A 24,814-nucleotide genomic window follows, 5' to 3' on the forward strand; every position below is an offset into this window, starting at 1 on the left:
ACCCCATAGTGATGAGATGGAGGGGAGACGCCCTTGCTGGGCTCAGTGGTGAAAACATCATCTAAAGGAAGAATAAAGATTGGCTTAAAGTTATACAAGTAAACTTTTATGAACAGTTAGAAACAAGTTTAGAGACGCAGTTATATGTATCAGTGTGAAATATTCTATGTACACGGGTGATAATAAAGGTGGGTTATCTGGGTGCTAATTTGTTTCTGACTAACAGCTCTTCATCGGTAAATACATACATTTCTTATTCATTACTTAGTGCTCTAAATTGCTTCCCTTTTCTTGTACCTTTCTTTTTCTTTACCTTTTTTGCATGGTTTGACAAAACAGGTTTAAAAAAATATCTTCCCTCCTGTGTGAGCTTTTTGATGTCGCAGTAACTGTGATTTGCGAGTAAAACATTTCCCACATTCTGAACAAGAAAATGGCCTTTCTCCTGTGTGAGTTCTCTTATGTATAACAAGGGCTGATTGTGCTCTAAAACATTTCCCACATTCTGAACAAGAAAATGGCTTTTCTCCTGTGTGACTTCTCTTATGTATAACAAGGGCTGATTGTGCTCTAAAACATTTCCCACATTCTGAACAAGAAAATGGCTTTTCTCCTGTGTGAATTCTCTGATGTTGAACAAGGGCTGATTTTGCTCTAAAACATTTCCCACACTCAGAACAAGAAAATGGCTTCTCTCCTGTGTGAATTCTCTTATGTATAACAAGGCCTGGTTTTGCTCTAAAACATTTCCCACATTCTGAACAAGAAAATGGCTTTTCTCCTGTGTGAGTTCTCTTATGTGTAACAAGGGCTGATTGTGCTTTAAAACATTTCCCACATTCTGAACAAGAAAATGGCCTTTCTCCTGTGTGAGTTCTCTGATGTTTAGGAAGGTCTGATTTCACAGTAAAACATTTCCCACATTCTGAACAAGAAAATGGCTTTTCTCCTGTGTGAATTCTCTGATGTTGAACAAGGTCTGATTTCACAATAAAACATTTCCCACATTCTGAACAAGAAAACGGCTTCTCTCCTGTGTGAATTCTCCGATGTGTAACAAGGTGTGATTTATATCTAAAACATTTCCCACATTGTGAACAAGAAAATGGCTTCTCTCCTGTGTGCAATTCTTGATGTTGCAGTAAATTTTTTTTGTGAGCAAAACATTTCCCACATTCTGAACATGAAAATGGCTTCACTCCTGTGTGAATTCTCTGATGTGTAACGAGGTCTGATTTCCATGCAAAACATTTGCCACATTCGGAACATGAAAATGCCTTCTCTCCTGTGTGAATTTTCTGATGTTTAATAAGGTTTGATTTATATCTAAAACACTTTCCACATTGTGAACAAGAAAATGGCTTCTCTCCTGTGTGAAGTTCTTGATGTCGCAGTAAATTTGTTTTGTGAGAAAAACATTTCCCACATTCTGAACATGAAAATGGCTTCTCTCCTGTATGAATTCTCTGATGTGTAACAAGCTGTGATTTCCATGCAAAACATTTCCCACATTCTGAACATGAAAATGACTTCTCTGCTGTGTGATTTCCCTGATGCGCAACAAGGGTTATTTTCCTTGCAAAGCTTTTCCCACATTCTGAACAAGAAAACGGCTTCTCTTCTGTGTGAATTCCCTGATGCGTAACAAGCTTTGATTTATATCTAAAACATTTCCCACATTGTGAACAAGAAAATGGCTTCTCTTCTGTGTGAGTTCTCTGATGTTTAACAAGGTTTATTTTTCTTACAAAACTTTTTCCACATTCTGAACAAGAAAATGGCTTCTCTCCTGTGTGAAATTCTTGATGTCGCAGTAATTGTGTTTTGTGAGCAAAACATTTCCCACATTGTGAACATGAAAATGGCTTCTCTTCTGTGTGAGTTCCATGATGTCTAACAAGGGTTATTTTTCTTGCAAAACTTTTTCCACATTCTGAACAAGAAAACGGCTTCTCTCCTGTGTGAATTCCCTGATGTGTAACAAGGTTTGATTTATATCTGAAACATTTCCCACATTGTGAACAAGAAAATGGCATTTCTCCAGTGTGAATTCTCTGATGGCTAACCAGGGGTGCTTTACGACTGAAACATTTCCCACATTTTGGGCAAGAAAATGGCTTCTCTTCTGTGTGAGTTCCATGATGTCTAACAAGGGTTATTTTTCTTGCAAAACTTTTTCCACATTCTGAACAAGAAAATGGCTTCTCTCCTGTGTGAATTCTCTGATGTGTAACAAGGACTGATTTCGCTACAAAACATTTGCCACATTCTGAACAAGCAAACGGCTTCTCTCCTGTGTGAGCTCCTTGATCTTCTCCCCTCCTGTGACATCTATTCTGCTCATCAGTCTGTGATGAATCAGAAGATGGGACCTGTATAAGAGGATCAGATGATGTATCTTTGCTGAGAAGGGCCGAGGGGATATCTGAGATAATGGCAGGTTTTTCAAATGTATCTTGTCTGACACCACGATCCTCTGCTTTAGTGTCTGCCGGTATCAGATCTCCCTCTGAGCTCCCGCTACCGTCACCTGCCAAGAATAAAGCCGATTATTCTTTAATACTATAGACTTTAAGAATGATTCTGATATTTTATAAAATTTCTATACAGATAACAAGTCATGTAGCAAAATGTAATCATTATCAATGGGTGCTTTTACACAGGCTGACAGCCACTAGCGCAATCACTGAAGAGAGCCATTATGGATGAATGTCTACCCATGTAAACACGGATCCTGACAGAGCAAGTGAATGAGAATCGCTCAACTTTCAAAGTCGCTTGTGATTGTCAGGGCAGAAAAAAATCATCAAAAACTACAGATGTGAATCAGAACTTATAAGTAACTAATTCTGGTTTCCATCAATAACATGGGGGTCCTGGGGGCTCTAAAAAAGGAACATGAAGAGTAACTTGCAGCAGAGTCCTCCACAAGCCTAAGGTTCCTGTCCCAACAGATATCAGAGCCCAAGCTACAGAAAGAGTATATTCCATACAGATGGAGTTCGGCCATTTCTGCACCAACATTAGTTTCTGGTTTTCCATAAAGAACTCATATAAAATCTCCCATGAAGCCGGATGTCAGTAACACACGGTGTGCAGCAAATATAGAACTGCTCATGTATAAAGACAGCTTAGTGCATACAGTAATTCTATATTCTGTCACCTCAGACCAGGACTAGGCTGGGGGCAAGGAGGCATGTTCCTTCCAGGCGGGGGTTTACGGTCACCATGTTTGCTACTTCTCTCAAAGGTACGGGGGCTCCTGCCACTACTAGTGCTGACAGTCTTACTGTACTACCGTGTCCCGCTCTTTCATAGGCTGACAGAGAGACCTCACTCCTCCCTCTCTCGCGCCCATCATTCATTCGGCGAGAGCTGCCTGTGATTGGCTGAGCATGTCGGACAATCACAAACAGCTCTTTTAAATCCCCACCTGCTGATAGCTCAGCACTAGAGAGACGGGGACAATGAGGAGAATATGGGGCTAGCCCCGGCAGCTGAAGGAAGGCAAGTATGTTTTTAAAACCACTTTTACTGGATTTTCAGGGAAGGGCTTATATTTAAATCAATCCCACAGCAAACTCCCAGAACTATTCTCAAGCTCCCAACCCAGCCCATCCGAACTGGAGAGGTCACAGGTTCAGACTCCACATATGGACAACCCAACATCTCCACTGCTAGGAGACCAATCTGTCCTCCCACCATCAGCATCAGAAGACTCCTCACTCTGCCTCCGATACGCCACTTTTTCTTCGTATTCAACATCTCTTTAAAGCAGAACTGCAATCTACACTATGCGGAATCAACGGCCAGATACATGATCTAGGACAACGTACTACGGACCTGAAACACAAGACAGATGACATAGTAGACGCCCTGGATGAGGAACGAGCTGGGGTGAAGATTACTCTGAGCGGATAGAAGCTCTAGAATGGAAATGTGAGGATCTGGAAGACAGAAGTAGACGGGCCAATAACCGAATCAGAGGTATGCCAGAGGCTATCACTAACATCCATGAAGCTGCAACTAATTTGTTATCTGCGCTGCTAACACAAGTCTCTCAAGAAAGCTTACGTATCATCTGTATCCACCGTGCCCTGGCCACACTTAACAGCCCAAATCTGCCAAGACTCTGCAAAACTCCATTATGGTGAGATGAGCGACGAGATACCAGCAGCCGCAGAAAATCTGACCGAGCTTCTGGGGCTTCCGAGGTCTGTCCAGATCTATGTGGATATTGCCCCAATCACTCTGGCTAAAAGAAGAAGTCTGAGTCCTTTCACTCAAGCTTTACAAGGAGCTAATATCCATTATAGATGGAACTTCCCCTTTACATTGAACGTGAAGATCAACCAGCAAATATATCATTTCTGAACCCTGGAAGAAGGAAGATGTGCTTTGGTGGAAGAAAGAATTCCCCTCGATTCTCCAAATGTCGTGACACCCAGAGCCCAGCGGCCAAGGAGAACATGATCAATGACTGTATCTCCACGCCGAGATTGGCCCTTCCAGTGATGTGGAGCTCCATTCAACTAGTGGACTATATGGTACTCTTCCATATGTAACACAGCATCACCTGGGGTGGGAAATTACAGGGAGGGGGCTGTAATGGTGGACTTTATTCATCTACAAGTCTTTACAACGCATCTCTCTGACCCCCCAAGCAAAAGAGACATTTCAAGACATTCCTTATCACTGGGGGCCACCCTGGGCGATTAGCTGTTCAAGTGCTGAAAAGTCCAGTGTGCCTTCCTTTTTGGGTTGGGTTGCTCTCGGTACCTGCAAAACAAACAGTCTGACCATCAATGACTATGGTTAATGTTTAGAGTATGAGATTTTGATCTGTTTTTTTTTCACCCTTTCTTCTCTAGCTAGCTTTAGCTCCAGGACGGTTTGGAGCTATTTGTTGCCCTTTCCGCCCTGGACCTGGTGGGTGTCTCACATATTATGGGAAACGCTCCCAATATCTGGACCACTCTGGGTTTACAAGCCCAATACATTGTTGTTATGTTTCTGTTAGTTGTAAGTTTTCCCAGCTATGTGTTTTTATCTAAGGTAATATCCACATGTAAGCACTATGTCTATCTGCTCCGATATGTAGGATCTTCTAGCCCTGTGGGAGGGCTGTAGTTCCTAGATCAGGGCCTTCTGGGCCTCGAACAGGTAGAAACCATGGAGACTCTCATCCAAGAACTGAGATATAATAATAAATAGAGATGAGCGAGCACCAAAATGCTCGGGTGCTCGTTGCTCGAGTCGAACTTTCTGCGATGCTTGAGAGTTCGTTTCGAGTAACGAACCCCATTGAAGTAAATGTATATGACCCATGCTCCGCTAAGGTTTTCATTTGTGAAAATCTGGAAAACCCAAGAAAGTGATTGAAACGACACAGAAACGGATAGGGCAGGCGAGGGGCAACATGTTGGGCTGCATCTCAGGTTCCCAGGTCCCACTATTAAGCCACAATAGCGGCAAGAGTGGGCCCTCCCCCCCTAACAATTTTTACTTCGGAAAAACCCTCATTGGTAAAGCACACCTTAACTAAGCACCACACTACCTCCAGCCAAGCACAATCACTGCCTGCAGGACACACCGCTGCCTCTTCTCCTGGGTTACATGCTGCCCACCCCTCACCCCCCCCCCCCCCACACGACCTTGCGTCCGCAGTGCACACAAAAGTGTCCCTGCGCAGCCTTCAGCTGTCCTCATGCCACACGCTCACTTCATAGCCACACCACCCTCATGTCTATTTATAAGTGCGTCTGCGATGAGGAGGAACCGGAGGCACACACTGCAGAGGGTTGGCAAGGCCAGGTAGCGACCTTCTTTAAAAGGGGCGGGGCGATACCCTACAATGCAGTTGAGAATCAATGAGAAATTGACGTTCGATCTTCATTCCAATAAAGTGTCAACCTCCGTCAGGAGCTGCAAACGTGGGCATGAGTTAAATAGCTATGGGGAATCCATGATGCACATTGCTGATCCCCTGACCCCAAGCAGGAGGAGGAGGTGGCCTTACAAGGCCAAGAAACCATGACCAGGGCCCGCTGTAGCCTGTGTGGAAAGGATGTGAGCAGGCCCTTGGCCAGGCTCGGTCCCAGCAAACACCTTGTGGGACCCAAGGTGCCGCGACTGACATAGCAATGGAAAGTCCATGTGTCCACACACTACTTATTCTGTTTGGGTGTCGGATACCTCATCAACAACGCAAGGGGTAAACCATCTGCACTCTGCACCCTACCCGAGTCTGTCAGTCTTTTGAGGACAGACAGGTAAAACACCTCTATGGGAACTCTGTGTGCACCCACAGCATGGGTGGGCCCAAGGAACATAAAGAAATCAGAGTGCCCAAACATGGCAGACTTTCACTGCGCCCAGGACATAGGCCTCTGCACAAACCCTCAGCAATCGTGGGCATAGAGCGGACTCCGATGCTAGCGTAGCTGTGTACGTCTCATTAGCGCTGTATCGCTCCTCTTGTTTGTCCCAATGCAGTGCCCCGGATAGCTGTGGTAACGTGAGAGAAAATGCATGTTGGCTTTGGCCCACACGCCATGCCATAGTCAGTCTGTTTTTTTTTTTAAAGTGCCAGGCAGGTACAACTCCGCTATGGGAAGTCTGTGTGCACCCACAGCATGGGTGGGTCCCAGGAACCCAGAGAAGGTACATAAAGAAATCCCATTGCAGTGCCCCGGATATCTGTGGTAACGTGAGAGAAAATACATGTTGGCTTCGGCCCACACTTCATGCCCTAGTCAGTCAGTGTTTTTTTGGGGGCCAGATAGGTAGAACACCGCGATGGGTAAACTTAGTGCACCCATAGTATGTACAGACCCCTATAATATTCCTGTAGCAAAGGTATAAGCTGACCCCAGTAACAGTTATGTTGCAGAAGTCTAGGGAGACCCCAGTAACATTTCAGTAGTAACAGTATAGACAGACCCCAGTAACATTTCTGTAGTAACAGTATAGGCAGACCCCAGTAACTTTTGTGTAGCAGCAGTATAGGCAGACCCCTGTAACATTTGTGTAGCAGCAGTATAGGCAGACCCCTGTAACATTTCTGCAGCTGAAGTATAGGCAGCCCCCGGTAACATTTCTGCAGCTGAAGTATAGGCAGACCCCTGTAATATTAATGCAGTTACGCTCCTCTCCTTTGGCCCAAACAAGTTTTTCAGATAACTGTGGTAACACGAGAGAAAATACATGATTCGCATTGCTGATCACCTGACCCCAAGCAGGAGGAGGAGGTGGCCTTACAAGGCCAAGAAACCATGACCAGGACCCGCTGTAGCCTGTGTTGAAAGGATGTGAGCGGGCCCTTGGCCAGGCTTGGTCCCAGCAAACACCTTTTGAGACCCAAGGTGCTGCGACTGACATAGCAATGGGCAGTCCATGTGCCCACACAGTATTCATTCTGTCTAGGTGTCGGATAGCTGTAGCGACACTGCAAGGGGAAAGGCATCTGCACTATGCACCCTACCCAAGTCAGTCAGTCACTTTGTGCAGGACAGGGAAATCACCGCTATGGGAAGTCTGTGTGCACCCACAGCATAGGCGAGTCGAAGGAACCCAAAGACAGTAATAAACATGAAGAAATGATAGTGCCCAAACATGCCAGACTTTCACTGTGCCGAGTACATAGGCCTCTGCACACACCCTCAGAAATCGTGGGCATAGAGCAGACTCCGATGCTAGTACAGCTGTAAAGGTCTCATCAATGCAGTAACGCTCCTCTTCTTTGGCCCAAACCAGTGTCTCAGATAACTGTGGTAACACGGGAGAAAATACATGATGCCCAGTGCTGATCCCCTGACCCCAAGCAGGAGGAGGAGGTGGCATTACAAGCCCAAGATACCATGACCAGGACCCGCAATAGTCTGTGTGGGAAGCATGTTAGCAGGCCCAGGGGCAGGCTCGGTTCCAAGCCTCCACCTTTGTGACCCAAGGTGCCCTGAGTTACACAGCAACGGGAAATCCATGTGTCGCAACATAGATAGCTCAACACTGGAAGGGGCAGTCTTTGAGTTCCTTGGCCTAGCCTATGCTGTAAGTGCACAAATATGGTATTACACAGGAAGAAATCGGAGTGCCCAACCATGGGAGAGTTCCGCCCCGCCATGCAACTTGGCCTCGGCCAGCAATTCTGGCCTAGTCAGTCACTGTATTATTTGTGCCACATAGGTAAAACACCACGATGGGAAGACTTAGTGTACCCATAGTATAGACAGACCGTTGTAACATTCCTATAGCAAAGGTATAAACAGACCCCAGGAACATTTCTGTAGCAGCAGTATAGGCAGAGCCCTGTAACATTTTTGTAGCTGCAGTATAGGCAGACCACAGTACCATTTCTGTAGTGGAAGTATAGGCAGACCCCAGTAAGATTTCTCTAACAGCAGCATACGCAGACCCCTGTAACATTTCTGTAGCAGCAGTATCAGCAGGCCCCTGTAACATTTATGTAGAAGAAGCATATGCAGACCCCAGTACCATTTTTGTAGCAGCAGTATAGGCTGTGAGGAAGGAGGAGCAGCAGCCAGGGGATTCAGAGTTTCAGCAGTGGACTGCGTAGAAGACTGGGTGCCCGATACATTGCTGGATGCATTTTCTGCCATCCACGACAGGACCTGCTCAAACTGCTCTGTTTGCAATAAAGGTCTACCACGTGGACCCATAAATTGTGATATGAAGCAGGGGACCCCAGAAACTTACCTCTCTCCTAATCCCGCAGCAGCCGGCTGGGATACACCTGGACCAGGAACTCGGCCTGTGCCCACACCCTCACTTGGAACTCCGCATCCTCGCCTGCATCCACATCCTCGACCCCTACCCCTACCCATCATCATGGTGGATTACGAATAGAGCAGACACAGACCGCTGTAAATAATTATAGAATTATATGCGTACACTTTCACACAGAGAGCGGAATCGTAACACTAACTACAGGCAGAAAAAAATGGAAGGAAGGCCTCAAACAGGCCTAGCAATGCAATAGTGATGCACCAAAACTCCCACCAGGCACCCAGTAAAATGCAGACGGTCAGAGGTAGCCGAACGAAGGAGCTTTTTGGGGTTTTTTTGAAAAAGAAGACAGGCTATATACTGTGTATATGACTTTCCCTCTATAAGTACCTGTGTTGGCCGTACGCTGAGCGTCAAATTCACTGCAGACACAGGCCGGTGTAAATAATCTTGGAATTATGTGCGTAGACTTTGTCGCTGAGAGCGGTATTGTAAGGCAAACTCCAGGCAGAAAAAAATAGTCAGTAAGCCTGCAAACGCAGCATGTTCTATTTTACCGCGGATATCCGCAACATAGAGCCCATTGTGCTCCATGGTCGCGGATATACCCGCTGCCCATACGCAACTACATTGTATACGGGCTGCGGGTACCCATGTCATCGCTAAGCGACGGTGCGGGAAATGCAAACAACAACAAAAAAATATACTGCGCATGACCGCCTGTGTGAATATGCAGTTATGCACAGTACATTACATGGCTGTACGTAGGGTCACAGCCGGGCTCACAGCCGGGATTCGCTGCGGGCCTCCGCAAGCGGATTCCACCTATGGCTGCGTGAGCCCGGCGTTATTCAGACCGCTACCTGTAATCCGTAATTTACAAGAAGCCCCGGGAACGTTCGCCTTCATGCAGCTCCAGGAGCAGCTTGTTGAGCGCCTTCTGTGTGAGACCGCCACACCTCAGCAAGATTACAGAGACTCACAGAGCGCCACTTTTTACACCCCATACCCGCTACTGAGGTCACAAAATACCCCCCAAAAAGCATGAGAGGAGGGGGGATACCCAGTTTTATTGCCCCATGTACCCATCCAACCAGCCTCCATAATTACCCCTGTCTTCGGAAATACTACACAGTTCACATTATTACTTTTATCTAAGATTTGGGGAACGCCGAAAAGGGTGCGGAGGGGAAGGGGGGGGGGGGTATTTTTTTAAGGTGTCAATTTTTATTCCGTACAAGTGGGCCTGGAAACTTATTCAGTTGTGCCCTGCAATCCAACGGGTGTTCCCTCCATTATAGGCCTTGCCATGTGTCCTGTAAGTAGATTAAGGCCACAATGGGTATGTTTTTGAACACGGAACAAACGGGGTATCCATTTTGGGGTGAACGCCTTCATTCCTATGTACACTGTACAAAAAAACCAATTTTTAAATTGACGAAATTGCCAAAAAAATGAAAATCGTATTTTTTTCCTTCTGCTTTGCTTAGATTTATTCAAATACTGTGGGGTCAAACTACGCAGTGCACCCCTAGATGAATTCGTTAAGGGGTCTAGTTTGTAAAATGGGGTCATTTATCGGGGTTCTTTATCGTTTTGGATGCTCAATGGCTCTATAAGTGGGCGATGGGGCCTGGAATTTATTCCGTTGTGTCCTGAAATCCAACGGGTGCTCCTTCTATTATAGGCCTAGCCATGTGTCCTTTAAGTAGATTAGGGCCACAAGGGGTATGGTTTTGAACACGGGACAAACAGGGGTATTCATTTTGGGGTGAAAGTCTTCATCCCTATGTGTGCTGTACAAAAAAAACCTGTTTTTAAATTGATACAACTGCCAAAAAAATGAAAATTGTAATTTTTTCCTACTGCTTTGCTTAGATTTATTCAAAAAGTGTAGTGTAAACATACACAGTACACCCATAGATAAATTCATTAAGGGGTCTAGTTTTCAAAATGGGGTCATTTGTGGGCGTTCTCTGTCGTTTTGGCCACTCAAGGTCTCTACAAGTGGGCAATGGGGCCTAAATCACCTTCATGCTAAATTTCAGTTCTGAAAGCCACCGATTACTCCTTTCATTCTGGGCCCCGTTGTGCATCCAGACAAAAGATTAGGGCCACAATGGGTATCTCTCTGAACACAGGACAAACAGGGGTATCTATTTTGGGGTGCAAGTCTTCATTCATGTGTGTGCTGTACAAAAAAAGCAGTTTTTAAAATAACAGAATTGCCAAAAAAACGAAAATCAAATTTTTCCTTTTGCTTTGCTTGAATTCATTCAAAAACTGTGGGGTCAAAATGGGCATTACACCCCTAGATAAATTTGCTAAGGGGTCTAGTTTTCAAAATGGGGTCATTTGTGGGGGTTCTCTTTGGTTTTGGCCGCTCAAGAGCTCTACAAGTGTGCTATGTGGCCAAAAACGCCTTCAAGGAAACTTTATGTTCTGAAAGACACCGACTACTCCTTTCGTTTTGGGCCCCGTTGTGCATCCAGACAAAAGATTAGGGCCACAATGGGTATGTCTCTGAACACGGGAGAAACAGGGGTATCCATTTTGGGGTGCAAGGCTTCACTCATGTGTGTGCTGTACAAAAAAAGCTGTTTTTAAAATAACAGAATTGACAAAAAAACACAAAAATCACAATTTTTTCCTTTTGCTTTGCTTGAATTCGTTCAAAAACTGTGGGGTCAAAATGGGTAGTACACCCCTAGATAAATTCGTTAAGGGGTCTAGTTTTCAAAATGGGGTCATTTGTGGGGGTTCCCTTTGGTTTTGGCCGCTCAAGAGCTCTACAAAAGTGCTATGGGGCCTAAAACGCCTTCAAGCAAAATTTATGTTCTAAAAGACACCGGATACTCCTTTTGTTTTGGACCCTGTTGTGCATCCAGACATAAGATTAGGGCCACAATGGATATGTCTCTGAACACGGGAGAAACAGGGGTATCCATTTTGGGGTATACATCCTCATTTTCATGGGCACTATAGGAAAAAAATATGTCTTTAAAATGACATATGCAAAAATATGAAATTTTATTTATTTCTTCTCCTCTAAATTTAATTAATTCCTGAAAAAAAACGGTGGGGTCAAAATACTCATTTACACTTGAAAATGTGAAAAATGAAAATTTTTTCAAAATTTTCCCAATTTTGGCGCTTTTAATAATTATACACAAATTATATCGGTCTCTTTTTACAACCAAAATGAAGTACAACATGTGACAAAAAAAAAATGTCAGAATCACTTGGATATGTAAAGCCTTTACGGAGTTATGCTACGTTGAACGACACGTCAGATTTCCAAAGTTTGGCTCCGTCACTAAGGCGCAAACAGGCTTCGTCACTAAGGGGTTAAACAGTCAAAGGTAGCCCAACTGAGGAGCTTTTTGTTTTTTTGGTCAAAGAATACAGGCTATATACTGTGTATATCATTTTCCCTCTATCAGCCGCTGTGGCTGTATGCTGTGCGTGTCTAATTCACTTCAGACACAGACACAGGCCGGTGTAAATAATCTTGGAATTATGTGCGTAGACTTTGTCGCTTAGAGCGGTATAGTAAGGCAAACTCCAGGCAGAAAAAAATAGTCAGGAAGGCCGCAAACAGGCCTAAGTGCAATAGTGATGGACTACAACTCCCATCAGACAACCTGTAAAATGCACATGGTCACAGGTAGCCGTAAGAAGGAGCTTTTATTTTAAAAAAATTTTTTAAAAAGAATACTGGCTATATAGCGTGTATATGACTTTCCCTCTATCAGGGGCTGTCGCCGTATGCTGTGCGTGAAGTTAACGGCAGGCACAGAGCGGTGTAAAAAATTTTTGGAATTATTGGCGTACAGTTAGAGGCTGAGAGCGGTAATGTAACGCTAACTTTAGCCAGAAAAAAATTATACGGAAGGCTGCAAACCGGCTTAGCTGTGCAATAGTGATGGACTACAACTCCCATCAGACAACCTGTAAAATGCACATGGTCACAGGTAGCCCTAAGAAGGACTGTTGGGGTTCTTGTACACAGGATCTTACACTACCACTCTCCCTATCTCAGCAACGCTGTCCCTATACTATGTAGTACAGACTGCAGCCTGAGAACGCTATAGCTGTAATGGGGCTGCACGCCCGATATACAAAAAAAAAAAATTTGCAAAACTGCTACCAGCAGCCACAACAGTAATGCACACGGTCAGATGTGGCCCTAAGAAGGACCGTTGGGGTTCTTGTACACAGGATCCTACACTAACACTTTCCCTATAGCAGCACCAGCACTGTCCCTGATCTCTCCCAGTGTGTGACTGTGGCGAGCCGCGGGCAACCCCACTTAAAATACTCGGCGGTCACTTGATCTCGCCAGCCACTCACTGCAGGGGGGTGGGATAGGGCTAGAACGTCACAGAAGGAAGTTGTAATACCTTCCCTGCGTTTCTATTGGCCAGTAAATGGCACAAAACTTTCAGGGAAGGCAATGGAATTGACTTGAACATCGCGTGGTGCTCGCCTCGAGTAACGAGCATCTCGAGTACCCTAATACTTGAACGAGCATCAAGTTCGGACGAGTACGCTCGCTCATCTCTAATAATAAACAATCAGCAAAATGGTAGTTATCCTATCTCATAAAGTTAAGGGATTTAATGTGCCTCTAAAAAGACGCAAAGCTCTGGCCCAATATTTGAAACTTAAACCAGACATTATTTGCCTACAGGAGACTCACTTCTCCTCCTCACCAAAGTTTTGTCACCCCCAGTACTCTAAAATATATTCCTCAACAGCCCCTAAGAAACACCAGAGGGTTACTATCCTGATTATAACTTTCTCCTCCTGATCGTCACCCATATGGAAGCTGATCCACAGGGCAGATTCCTTATTCTGCAGGGCTCTCTCTATGATAATAAAGTAACGATAGTTAACTCCTACGCTCCTACCACAAATCCACGTAAACTCTTTTCCATGGTGGCCAATAAACTCTGAAACATTCCAGATACCCACATTTATTGGATAGGAGATTTCAACATGGTGCGGTCCCCCTCTATGGATTGCTCTTACTCGGGTCTTGATAGACTAAGTCCAGCTCAGTGAGTCTCATTGAGGGTCGCACTGGTGGATTTGGCAATAGCGGATGTGTGGAGGAAGAATCATGGAGCAAGAAGGGGTTACACCTCCTTCTCTCTGCCCAAGTCTTACTCGCGCATAAATTGGATCCTTGTATCCCCTTTGATTCTGCTGGTACTGGTTCAGGCCAGAAATATCCCATGTGCCTGGTCGGACCATGATATAGTTATGTTGCACTTTCTGGATAAACTTTCACACACTCACACTCTGTAAGATGGAGACTTAATGAAGCTCTTCTCAAAAATCCAGTGTCTCATTCCTAAATTAATGACCAACTCAAAACCTACTTAGATACGAATGTCATCCCCAACTCACAACCGGTTTGGGTCTGGTTAGCACATAAAGAATATATGAGGGGACAGATCATTAAAATCACGTCACACATTAAGCTAGAGAGAGCTGGAAACATAGTAAACCTGGAGCGCGGTTGGGCATCCTGGAGCGAGCGAACCAACAGCTCTCCAGTTTAGCCCAGATTAAAGAAATAAGAGATGTTAAGCTTTAGTTGAATCTCCTCTACACATCCCAGGCCGAGAGGGCCCTCCAGTGGACGAAAGCCTGTTACTACTGACTGGCTAAAAAAAACCCGATAAGCCGTTAGCCACAAAGCTTAGGCAAAGAGAGAGATTCACAGTTTACTCTATCCGATCCAACAACGGGAACTACACCTCAAATACCCACACAATTGCACAGACATTTCGAGATTTCTATAGCTCCGTCTATAAATATAAACCACAGAGGCACCCACTAGCATCACAGTCCTTCTTGGACGAGATCTCCCTACCGCAACTAGACCCAAATCAACAATTGATTTAATCCAAACCATTGGGGTGGAGGAGGTAGAAGAAACCATAAAAAAACCTAAAGCTAAGCAAAGCCCCAAGGCCTGATGGGCTGGCTGCCCTCTACTATAAAAAGTTTGCAGAGTCCCTTATCGACCCCCTGGTTCATCTGTACAATGACCTATTATTAGGAAAACATATACCTGAGGAGTTCTTAGATGCTCATATAATAGTAATTCCTAAACCCAATAAGGACCACACCACCCCAAAGTATTACCACCCCATTTCCCTCTAAAACCTGGATTATAAAATTTTACTAGTATTTTTGCCAACTGGATAAATAAATATCTTCCCTCCGTGATCCACAAGGACCATGGTGGGTTTTATACCTGCACGACAAGCCCCTGATAATGTTAGAATAATTCTGAACCTAGTCCACATCGCACAATCCCAGAATTCACCACTGCTTCTTCTAGCACTCGATATAGAATAGGCATTGGATAGCCTGTCATGGGACTATCTATTTACTGATTTAGATAGGATAGGTGTGGGAGGTCACCTGAGGCTCGCCTAACACGCATGCTGCATTAGCTGAGGGACAGACCTGCTGGAATTCAGGGAAAATGATAGTGTAGGGTAGAGGTTGCGATTAGGCAGGGATCCTTGCTCCAAGAACCCAACAGTCCTTTCTGGGACTACAACTCCTCTCATTGTGTGCATCAGCAGTTTGGCTGGCTGGGAGCCGTAGTGCGCACAAAGTATTCTCAAGCATCCTGGCTGTATACTGTTACCGGTTTTATGCAGTATACTGCTAGTGGTGTACAGAGAGTAGATAGGAAGTAACAAAACTCCTATCATTTGTTTATTTTTGGGGGGCTTTAAGCATACGCTATATACCCCTGTGTGCGTCCTGTCAATCCACGCTATCTAACAACAGTATACTATTACCGTTTACGGAGTATATTTTGGTCTATAAGCGTACGCAAAATAACTCGCAGTTTGCGTTGCATTTTGACCAAGTGCATTGTACAACATGATAAAGACTAGGGCTAGGGGGCGAGGTCAAGGATGTGAGTGTTCGAATGAGGGTGTGGGCAGAGGCCGAGGTCCCGGGTGGGGTGAAACAGTGCCTGCTGCTGAAGGATTAGTAGAGCGCATCTATGCTTCATCTCACATTTTGCAGGTCCGTGTGGTAGACCATTATTAAAAGCACAACAGTGCGATCAGGTCATGACGTAAATAGCGGATAACGCGTCCAGTAATTTATCCAAACCCAGTTACATGCAGTCCACTCACGCTAGCCAAGAGACTGGACCTCTAAATCCTCAGGCTGATCCTCCTTCCTCCCAACCTGGTTACACTGGGAAAAGGAGAGATTCAGAACAAATGGTTGGAAAAAATGGTTCATCAGCCACCTGAGGAGTTTGTCGTGACCGATGCCCAAAATTTGGACCCTTCATAGACTCAGGATGATGAGGGTGGGGACTCCCAAGTAGTGTCTCAAGAGCTATTTGTGGATGATGATGATGAGACACAGTTGTCTGTCAGTGAGGTTGTTGTTAGGGCAGTAAATCTGAGGAAGGAGCAGACTGAGGATTCAGAGGAAGAGCTTGTGGATGATGAGGTGACTGACCCCACCTGAGTTGGAAAGCCTACTGAAGACAGCGCTTCAGAGGGGGAGGCAAGTGCAGCACCAAAACAGGTTGGAAGAGGCAGTGGGGTGGCCAGAGGGAGAAGCAGGGCCACAGCAAGTAATCCCCCAACTGTTCCCCACAACACCTCCTTGTGGCAAGCTCCCGTGCAGAGGGCTAGGTGTTCGAAGGTCAGGAGGTTTTTCAATGAGAGCGCAGACAACCGACGAACAGTGGTGGGCAACCTGTGCTGCACCAAGATCAGCAGGGGAGCCACCACTACCAGCCTGACCACCACCAGCATGTGCAGGCATATAATGGCTAAGCACCTGACGAGGTGGAATGAAGGCCATTCACCGCCTGCAGGTCACACTGTAGGCCTCTTCCCCTATGTTACATCCTGCCACAGAGATGCAATCCCCCTCCCAGGACGCAGACATGAGCGTCTCCCGGCCTGCACCCACCCCTTCACCTCCACAGTCCTCCGCTGCCTCCTCTAATGTGTTCCTTCGCAGCGTTCAGCTGTCCATATGTCCATAACCCAAGCATTAGAGCGCAAGCGGAAATATGTGGCCACCCACCCGCATGCACAATCGCTAAACGTGTATATCTCCAAACTACTGAGCCTGGAGATGCTGCCATATAGGCTGGTAGAAACGGAGGCTTTCCGCAACCTCATGGTGACGGCCATCCCTCGCTACTTGGTCCCCAGTTACCAATATTTTTCCCGCTGCGCCGTCCCTGCCCTACACCAGCATTTGTCACGGAATATAAACCGTGTCCTCACCAACGCGGTTACTGGGAAGCACCACTTAACCACCAACACATGGACAAGTGCTGGCGGGCTGGGACATTACATCTCCCTGAAGGCACATTGGGTTAACCTGGTGGGGGCTGGGACCAAGTCTGACGATGGGTCCGCTCACGTGCTACCCACACCGAAGATTGCGGGTCCTACCTCGGTCATGGTTTCTCTGGCTTATTTTGCCACCTCCTCCATACCCCTTCTGCTCCTCCTCCTCCGCCTCTCCATCTGTCCCGTCTTCACCATCTGTGAGCATGTCTCCTTCAGTCGGTAGCTGGAGGCGCTGCAGCACTGCTATGGGGAAGCGTCAGCAGGCCGTGCTGAAACTACTCAGCTTGGTGACAAGAGGCACACCTCCCAAGAGCTGTTACAGGGTTTGACCTAGCAGACAGATCTGTGGCTTTCGCCGTTGAACCTCCAACCAGGCATGGTCGTGTGTGATAATGGCCGTAACCTTGTGGTGGCTGTGCAGCTTGGCAGACTAACATATGTGCCATGCCTGGCGCACATGTTCAATCTGGTGATATGAGGGTGGTCTAGCCAGACCACCCGCATATCTGTTTCTCAGCATGTATTGGAGGAGGAGAAGGTGGAAGAGACTGCTGCCCACACTGCAGAGGGTACCCATGCTACTTCCTTCACATCTGTTCAGCGTGTATGGGCTGAAGAGGAGTAGGAGAAGGAGACTGAGAGTCATCCTCCTAGTGAAGAAAGCGATGTGTTTCATACTGGGACTCACATGGCACACATGGCTAACTCCATGTTAAGCTGCCTTTCCCGTGACCCTCGCGTTAGACGCATACTTGCCAATACGGATTAGTGCTAACCCTTCTTGACCCACGGTATAAGGAGAACCTTTCCACTCTCATTCCCGAAGAGGAAAGGAGTACGAGATTGATGCAATACCACAAGGCCCTGGTGGAAAAGCTGATACTAAAGTTCCCATCTGACAATGCTAGCGGTAGAGAATGTAGTTCAGTGGGACAACTAGCAGGGAAGATGCAGGAATCAGGCAGCATGTCTAGCGCAGGCAGGGGGACACTCTCCAAGGCCTTTGTCAGTTTTATGGCTCCCCAGCCAGACTGTGTCACCATTCCCCAGTCTAGGCTGAGTAGGAGGGAACACTGTCAAAAGATGGTGTGGGAGTACATAGCCGACCTTACCAACGTCCTCTGTGATCCCTCTGTTCCATACAACTATTGTGTGTCAAAGTTTGACACATGGCACAAACTTGCACTGTACGCATTGGAGGTGCTGGCCTGCCCTGCCGCTACCGTCTTATCACAGAGGGTGTGTAGTGCTGCTGGGGGAATTATCACGGATAAGCGTAGCCGCCTGTCAACTGACAGCACCGACAGGCCTACACTCATTAGGATGAACAAAGCCTGGATTTCCCCTGACCTTTCTTCTCCACCGGTGGAAAGCAGCATAACATAAAGTATCTTTAAGCTGGAACTGGAGAACCATGCACCCTCTATCACTCCAAAAAAGGGAAGAAGTAGCTTGAACTATCCTTCTCTGATTTTCCTCCTCCTCCTCCTAAACCAGCATGTCAGCATTCTCTGTTAAATCTAATTTTTTACGGAGGGCTGCCTACAGGCTCTGTTAGCAAATTAAGCAAGTACGAACTCTATTTTTTTTAAAAATTTTCAGGGTTTCACCTGCACTCTGGGTAAAAAAAATTTTCAGAGGTACACCTATATTCTTGGTACACAAATTTTTCGCCTATACTCTTAGTAAAGCAATTGTTTCTGGGGTTCGCCTATACTCTTGGTAAAGCAATTGTTTCTGGGTTTCGCCTATACTCTTGGTACACAAATGTTTCAGGGGTTCGCCTATAGTCGTGGTACACATTTCAGGGGTTCGCCTATAGTCTTGGTACACATGTTTTAGGGGTTCGACTATAGTCTTGGGACACGTTTCAGGGGTTTGCCTATAGTCTTGGTACACAAATCATTCAGGGGTTCACCTATACTCTTGCTCAACAAATGTTTCAGGGGTTTGCCTTTACTCTTGGTAAACTAATGTTTCAGAGGTTCACCTAGACTCCTGGTAAACAATTACCCTGCACTCTCGCTCCACAGATCTTTCAGGTTCTCACCTGCAATGTTGGTAAAAAAAAAAATTCTTTTTAAAATGGGTTGCTTTCTTCATAAACAATGTAGAAGTACTGGCCTCTGAGTCCCCACTATGCTGGCGTTTGTGGCTAATGAAATGCTGCGACGGAGGTGGCATGAGATAGCACTTACAATTATACATTAATTTGTCTGCGATTTGTCAGCTATAAAGCACAACTTTAAAAGGGTCACCCGGCGTACGGAAACGTATCCCAGCGCGGTAACCATCTTTGGCCACTAATTTCTTCATGGTTCATGTTGTCCTTCCCCGGGGCACTGGTTAACAAGCCCCTCGTGGAGATATATTTTTTTTTTCTATTTGCACGCTTCCTCAACTGGCAGAGGCGTCGCTGTGTGCCTGGACGCTTGGAGGAGGTGCCCACGTCAGACGGTCACCCGCCAGCTACCGCGGGTGGATCGGCAGAGTGGGGACTCAGGGACTCCGTGGCTCTGTCCCAAAGAGAGGCGACAGAGGGGCGGCTACGGTGCATTGACTCCAGTGTGCGCATCCCCACTCCTTCTCGGCACTTTGAGACAATAGGTCAAGACCACTCCTGGACAAAGGCGGGTGGACCTGAACCCCCAGGACGAGAGGAAAGGGCCGCTCCTCTTTCACATGCCGCTCCGTGCAAGGGCGGCTTCGGATCGTCCTACGGCGTTGTAAAGCTCCCGTCGGCGAAGTACGCGAAGGGGTGCACCTTACCCTGTCTGGGATGTGGATAGATGGATGCAGCGCTGAGAAAAATTTTCAGTACACTGTGGAGGCAGGCTCGTGCCTTCGTCTTGGTGGGGAGTGGACAGCAATGCCAGAATGTAACACAGGAGAAGAGGCAGTGGTGTCACCCGCAGGCAGTGATTGGCCTTCGTTGCACCTAGTGTGGTGCTTAGCTAAGGTGTGCCAGCATGTGTGCCTTGCTGATTATGGTCTGTCCCAACTAAATTGTTAGAGGGTTGACCGCCAGGCTCTTGCCCACAATTTGGCTTAATAGTGCGACCTGAGAGCCTCAGATGCATCCATACATGCTGCCCCTGCTGTTCCCTATGCCTTTCTGTGGTGTTTCCATCACTTTCTGATGTCTTCAGGTGATTCGCACAGCTTTCCCCATGAGGAGCATGGGTCACCTTCAAAAATGTTCGAGTGTCCCAATGACTTCAATGTGGTTCATTATTTGAAACGAGCCCTTGAGCATTACGAAAAAGTTTGACTCGAGTAACGAGCACCCGAGCATTTTGGTGCTTGCTCATCTCTAATCATAACACCACATCATACTTCATTCCATACACCTCCTAAATACCATACCAATATCCTACCAAGCATTATTATCAGCAGTGCCACACTTTTTACATCCATACTTTCACAAAATTAATTTCTTTTCCATTCCCTCACCATCCCATTCTCAGATCCTGACCTTAGTATCTAACAGTCCCTCTCCGTTCTCCTTTCCCATTATCCAGCACCCTCGTTTGACACATAGCAGTACTCATTGTTTGACTCATAGCAGCACACTGAAGGCATGCTGCACTCTGTAGCCACAACCTCTTACCGGTGATGCCGGATCCCTCCCTGCAAACACTAAATGCAAAGTGGAGGAGGGGCTGGTGGGGATAGTTTGGGGTTCGGGGGCAGCATGAGCCAAGGCACCTCTCCAGCCCTGCACCGCCGCCTGATACTGTAGCAGTAGGGCTGGTGGAGCAGAGATCTTCTGCAGCCGCATTCTCTTGCTAACGCTTGATACAGCAGCCGTCCGCCGTGCAGTCGCTGACTAGCATCACTGTATGACCGGAATGCTTACATGTCAGCTATTAGTAATTGAGTATTGCTGATCTGTAGGCCTTCTGATTATACACTGACTTTACTCAACAACTGTGAAGTGAGTGGCTCTACTAATACAACTAGCACAGTTTTCTGTCTGCCCAGCACCTTCCTCCCTCCCAGCTACAATCCTGCTAAATACATCCATTACCTGGTGATGGGAGCGGCTGGCGGGTCTCCATCATGGCGTCCTTGTACAGATCCTTGTGTCCTTCTAAATACTCCCACTCCTCCATGGAGAAATAGACAGCGACATCTTGACACCTTATAGGAACCTGACAACACAATATACAGTCATCACCCAGAAGCCTCCAGTGCTGTTACTGTATAATGTCCCAGCATTCCCTGCATCGTCACCTCTCCAGTCAGCAGCTCAATCATCTTGTTGGTGAGTTCTAGAATCTTCTGTACATTGATCTCCTCATGTATCAGGGGGTGAAGTGAGGGCCTCATGTTTGGGCTCAGGGGTCTCCCCCATCTATCACACACAGGGGCCCGACAGTTATCACTAGAGGTCTTCTTCTTCACTACTGTGTAATCCTGTATATGGGGAGACATTAATAAATATCACTACAGACATTTCCAGAGTCCATCACCTCTCCAGTGACATCATCTGTTATTACCATAGATGAGAATGATGTAATGTGACATCATCAGAATCTCTCACCTCCCCAGTGAGCTGGAAGAGTATCTCTAGGGTGAGATTTAATACACTTTTTTCCTTCTTGTTTCTGTCCTTCTCCATCTTTGATGAATCAGTCATGTAGGGTCCTAAATGGAAAGAAAATGAACCGGTGTAAAAAAAAAAAAAAAAAATCACAAAAAAGACATTATAACTGTCTTTTGAGATAATAAGAGGAAACATTTAAAAGTGTTTCCGTATTACTTATAATTGCTTCACAACCCCTGTGTCTTTCCTGGTTGCTGCTGACCAGGACATATGACTACTGCAGCCAATCACTGGCTATAAAAGGTCTCTGCTGTGGGCAGTGATTGGCTGCAGCAGTCACATGTCCGGGTAAGCAGCAACCAGGAAAGACACAGGGGTTGTGAAGTAACCTGAATGGTCTCCCCCTTCCCTGTCCCACGTACAGCCAAGCGCAGAACAGTGATAACTTGTCCCCCCCCTCATAGACCCCAGCGGAGAGCTGTCACTCTGAGTAACCCTTGAGTGCCTGATCCTAGCCCCCCGCAGGTACTGCCTGCACACGTCTCTCCATCCTTCCTATTCCTCTTTCCTCAGTCTGCTGAATCCTGTCTCCATACCCGGCACACAGGCAATCTGCGATACTGAGACGAGGCTGAGCTTATAGACAGGGCATACAAGTCATGGGAGGAGGCCATGCTGTGTAATAATGTGCAGTTATTGGAGCTGAAGCATTACTGGGTAGGGGGTTACCACTGAGAGATGATGTACAAGTGAATGCAGAGTAAGTAGACAGAGGACATCACTGCTACAATAGGTCAGGAATGCAGGTGTCCAGTGTCACAGTGAACTCCCAGTGCACAGAGATGGCAGGAGTGAGCGTACAAGTGTGCAGGAGGATATATACCAGTTTGTGGTCCTCCAGCATCACTGAAGATAAAAACAAGCATTTATTAGAACTTCTGGCTACAAACATAGGACCGCCATCCAAAGAGAAGGTCCATGTGGGCACTTCATCAGTGCTGGAGGACTACATGGGGCTCATTCCGACAGGCGTTCTGTCGTTCCCCTCCCATCACCTTTATTATTGTAGATTATAATACTATTATAATAAAATATTAACCCCCTGTCTACCCTACAACACCAAACCCTGACACTACTCTGGAGAAGTTCGTGTCATTAGTATAAAACATTTTTTCCTATTTTCTTTTGTCTGAGACCGGGGTGTATACTATAGTCAAGTGTGTCTAATAGTCTAAAAATATGGTAAATACCAGAGGCGTAGCTGGGTTTCCTGCACCCAGGGTAAAAGCGTTGTGCAGCCCCACATCTGAATCTTGCTTGCTGAGCCTCTCCCACTAGTAATTAATAATGGATGGTAACTCATTATGTTGCTTACATTTTTCAGTAAGTCACAGCAAATAATAATGCTGGTAAATCACTAAATGTAGCAGTAAAACATAATTTTATTAATATGCCCTATAGAGTAAAATACAAGCACTAAATGAGGGTAATAATACCAAAAACTGCATAATAGACCCCCCTGGTGCATCCAGTACTACCATGTATAATTGGAGCAGCTGCCCCAAAAAGAGAAAATATAACCCCCTTCCTTTCCCCTGTACTAGTAATAATATAATAGTACAGTATGAAGTACTGCTCATTGAAAGAAAGGGTGGGGGAAGGAAAGACAATCAAGCACAAGATCTTCCTATAGGACAATCTTCTCACTCCTGACGCAGCGTCACTTTCTCCCCACCCCCCTCCTTCCCGCACCTACCTGTCATCACCCTAGCTCTCTCTCACTGCGCTGGACAGTCCCACTACCCCCACTACACATGCTTCACAATGAAGGCATGCTGCACTCTGTAGATACAACCTAGCAGCTCTTACCGGTGATGCCGGATCCCTTCTCCTCCGGGCCTGAAAGCACTAAATGCAAAGAAAGAGCTGGTGGTGATAGTTTGGGGGTCTAGGACAGCATGGGCCAAGGGACCTCTCCAGCCCTGCACCGCCGTCACCTACTGTAGCAGTCGGGCTGGTGGAGCCGAGATCTTCTGTAGCCACATTCTCTTGCTACTGCTTGATACAGCAGCCGTCCGCCGGGCAGTCGCTGACTAGCATCACTGTAGGACCGGGATGCTTACATATCAGCGATTAAATGTGTATTGCTGATATGTAGGCCTACTGATTATACACTGACTTTAATCAACAACTGTGTAGTTAGTGGCTTCACTAATCCAACTAGCACAGTTTTCTGCCTGCCCAGCACCTTCCTCCCTACAAGCACCAGGGGCACATGCCCCACTCCCCCCAGCTACAATCCAGCTAAATACGTCCATTACCTGGTGACGGGAGCGGCTGGCGGGTCTCCATCATGGCCTCCTTGTACAGATCCTTGTGTCCTTCTAAATACTCCCACTCCTCCATGGAGAAATAGACAGCGACATCCTGACACCTAATAGGAACCTGACAACACAATATACAGTCATTACCCAGAAGCCTCCAGTGCTGTTACTGTATAATGTCCCAGCATTCCCTGCAGCGTCACCTCTCCAGTCAGCAGCTCAACCATCTTGTTGGCGAGTTCTAGAATCTTCTGTACATTGATGTCCTCATGTATCGGGGGGTGAGGTGTGGGAGCCATAATTGGGCTCAGGGATCTTCCCAATCCATTACACGCAGGGGCCCGACAGCCATCACTAGAGGTCTTCCTCACTACTGTGTAATCCTATATATGGGGAGACATTAATAAATATCACTACAGACAATTACAGAGTCCATCACCTCTCCAATGACATCATCTGTTATTACCATAGATAAGAATGATGTAATCAGGCATCATCAGAATCTCTCACCTCCCCAGTGACATCATCTGTTATTACCATAGATAAGAATGATGTGACATCATCAGAATCTCTCCCCCCTCTATTGACATCATCTGTAATTACCACAGATAAGAATGATGCAATGTGACATCATCAGAATCTCTCACCTCCCCAGTAAGCTGGAAGAGTATCTCTAGGGTGAGATTTAATACACTTTCAGCCATCTTGTTTCTGTCCTTCTCCATCTTTGATGAATCAGTCATGTAGGGTCCTGAATGGTAAGAATATAAAACAATGTAAAAAAAAAACATTATAAATTTACTAGTGATAATAAGGGGAAAAATTTA

At 46.2% G+C, this 24,814-nt stretch overlaps 1 protein-coding gene across 1 annotated transcript in view; it reads right to left on the minus strand.

Moving 5' to 3' along the window:
• LOC136627320 (zinc finger protein 850-like) overlaps window positions 1-24,814 on the minus strand; it is a 580,493-nt gene that overhangs the window by 481,437 nt on the left and 74,242 nt on the right. The window contains exons 8-14 of the mRNA XM_066602322.1: window positions 24,635-24,738; window positions 24,191-24,370; window positions 23,985-24,108; window positions 22,914-22,997; window positions 21,661-21,764; window positions 21,351-21,533; window positions 21,145-21,268 (exon numbers count right to left, since the gene is read on the minus strand). Of these exons, the coding sequence (XP_066458419.1) occupies window positions 21,145-21,268; window positions 21,351-21,533; window positions 21,661-21,764; window positions 22,914-22,997; window positions 23,985-24,108; window positions 24,191-24,370; window positions 24,635-24,738 (903 nt within the window). The remainder of the gene's footprint in view (window positions 1-21,144; window positions 21,269-21,350; window positions 21,534-21,660; window positions 21,765-22,913; window positions 22,998-23,984; window positions 24,109-24,190; window positions 24,371-24,634; window positions 24,739-24,814) is intronic.

This window comes from Eleutherodactylus coqui, chromosome 5 (assembly GCF_035609145.1).
Source record: "Eleutherodactylus coqui strain aEleCoq1 chromosome 5, aEleCoq1.hap1, whole genome shotgun sequence".
NCBI classification, from domain to species: domain Eukaryota; kingdom Metazoa; phylum Chordata; class Amphibia; order Anura; family Eleutherodactylidae; genus Eleutherodactylus; species Eleutherodactylus coqui.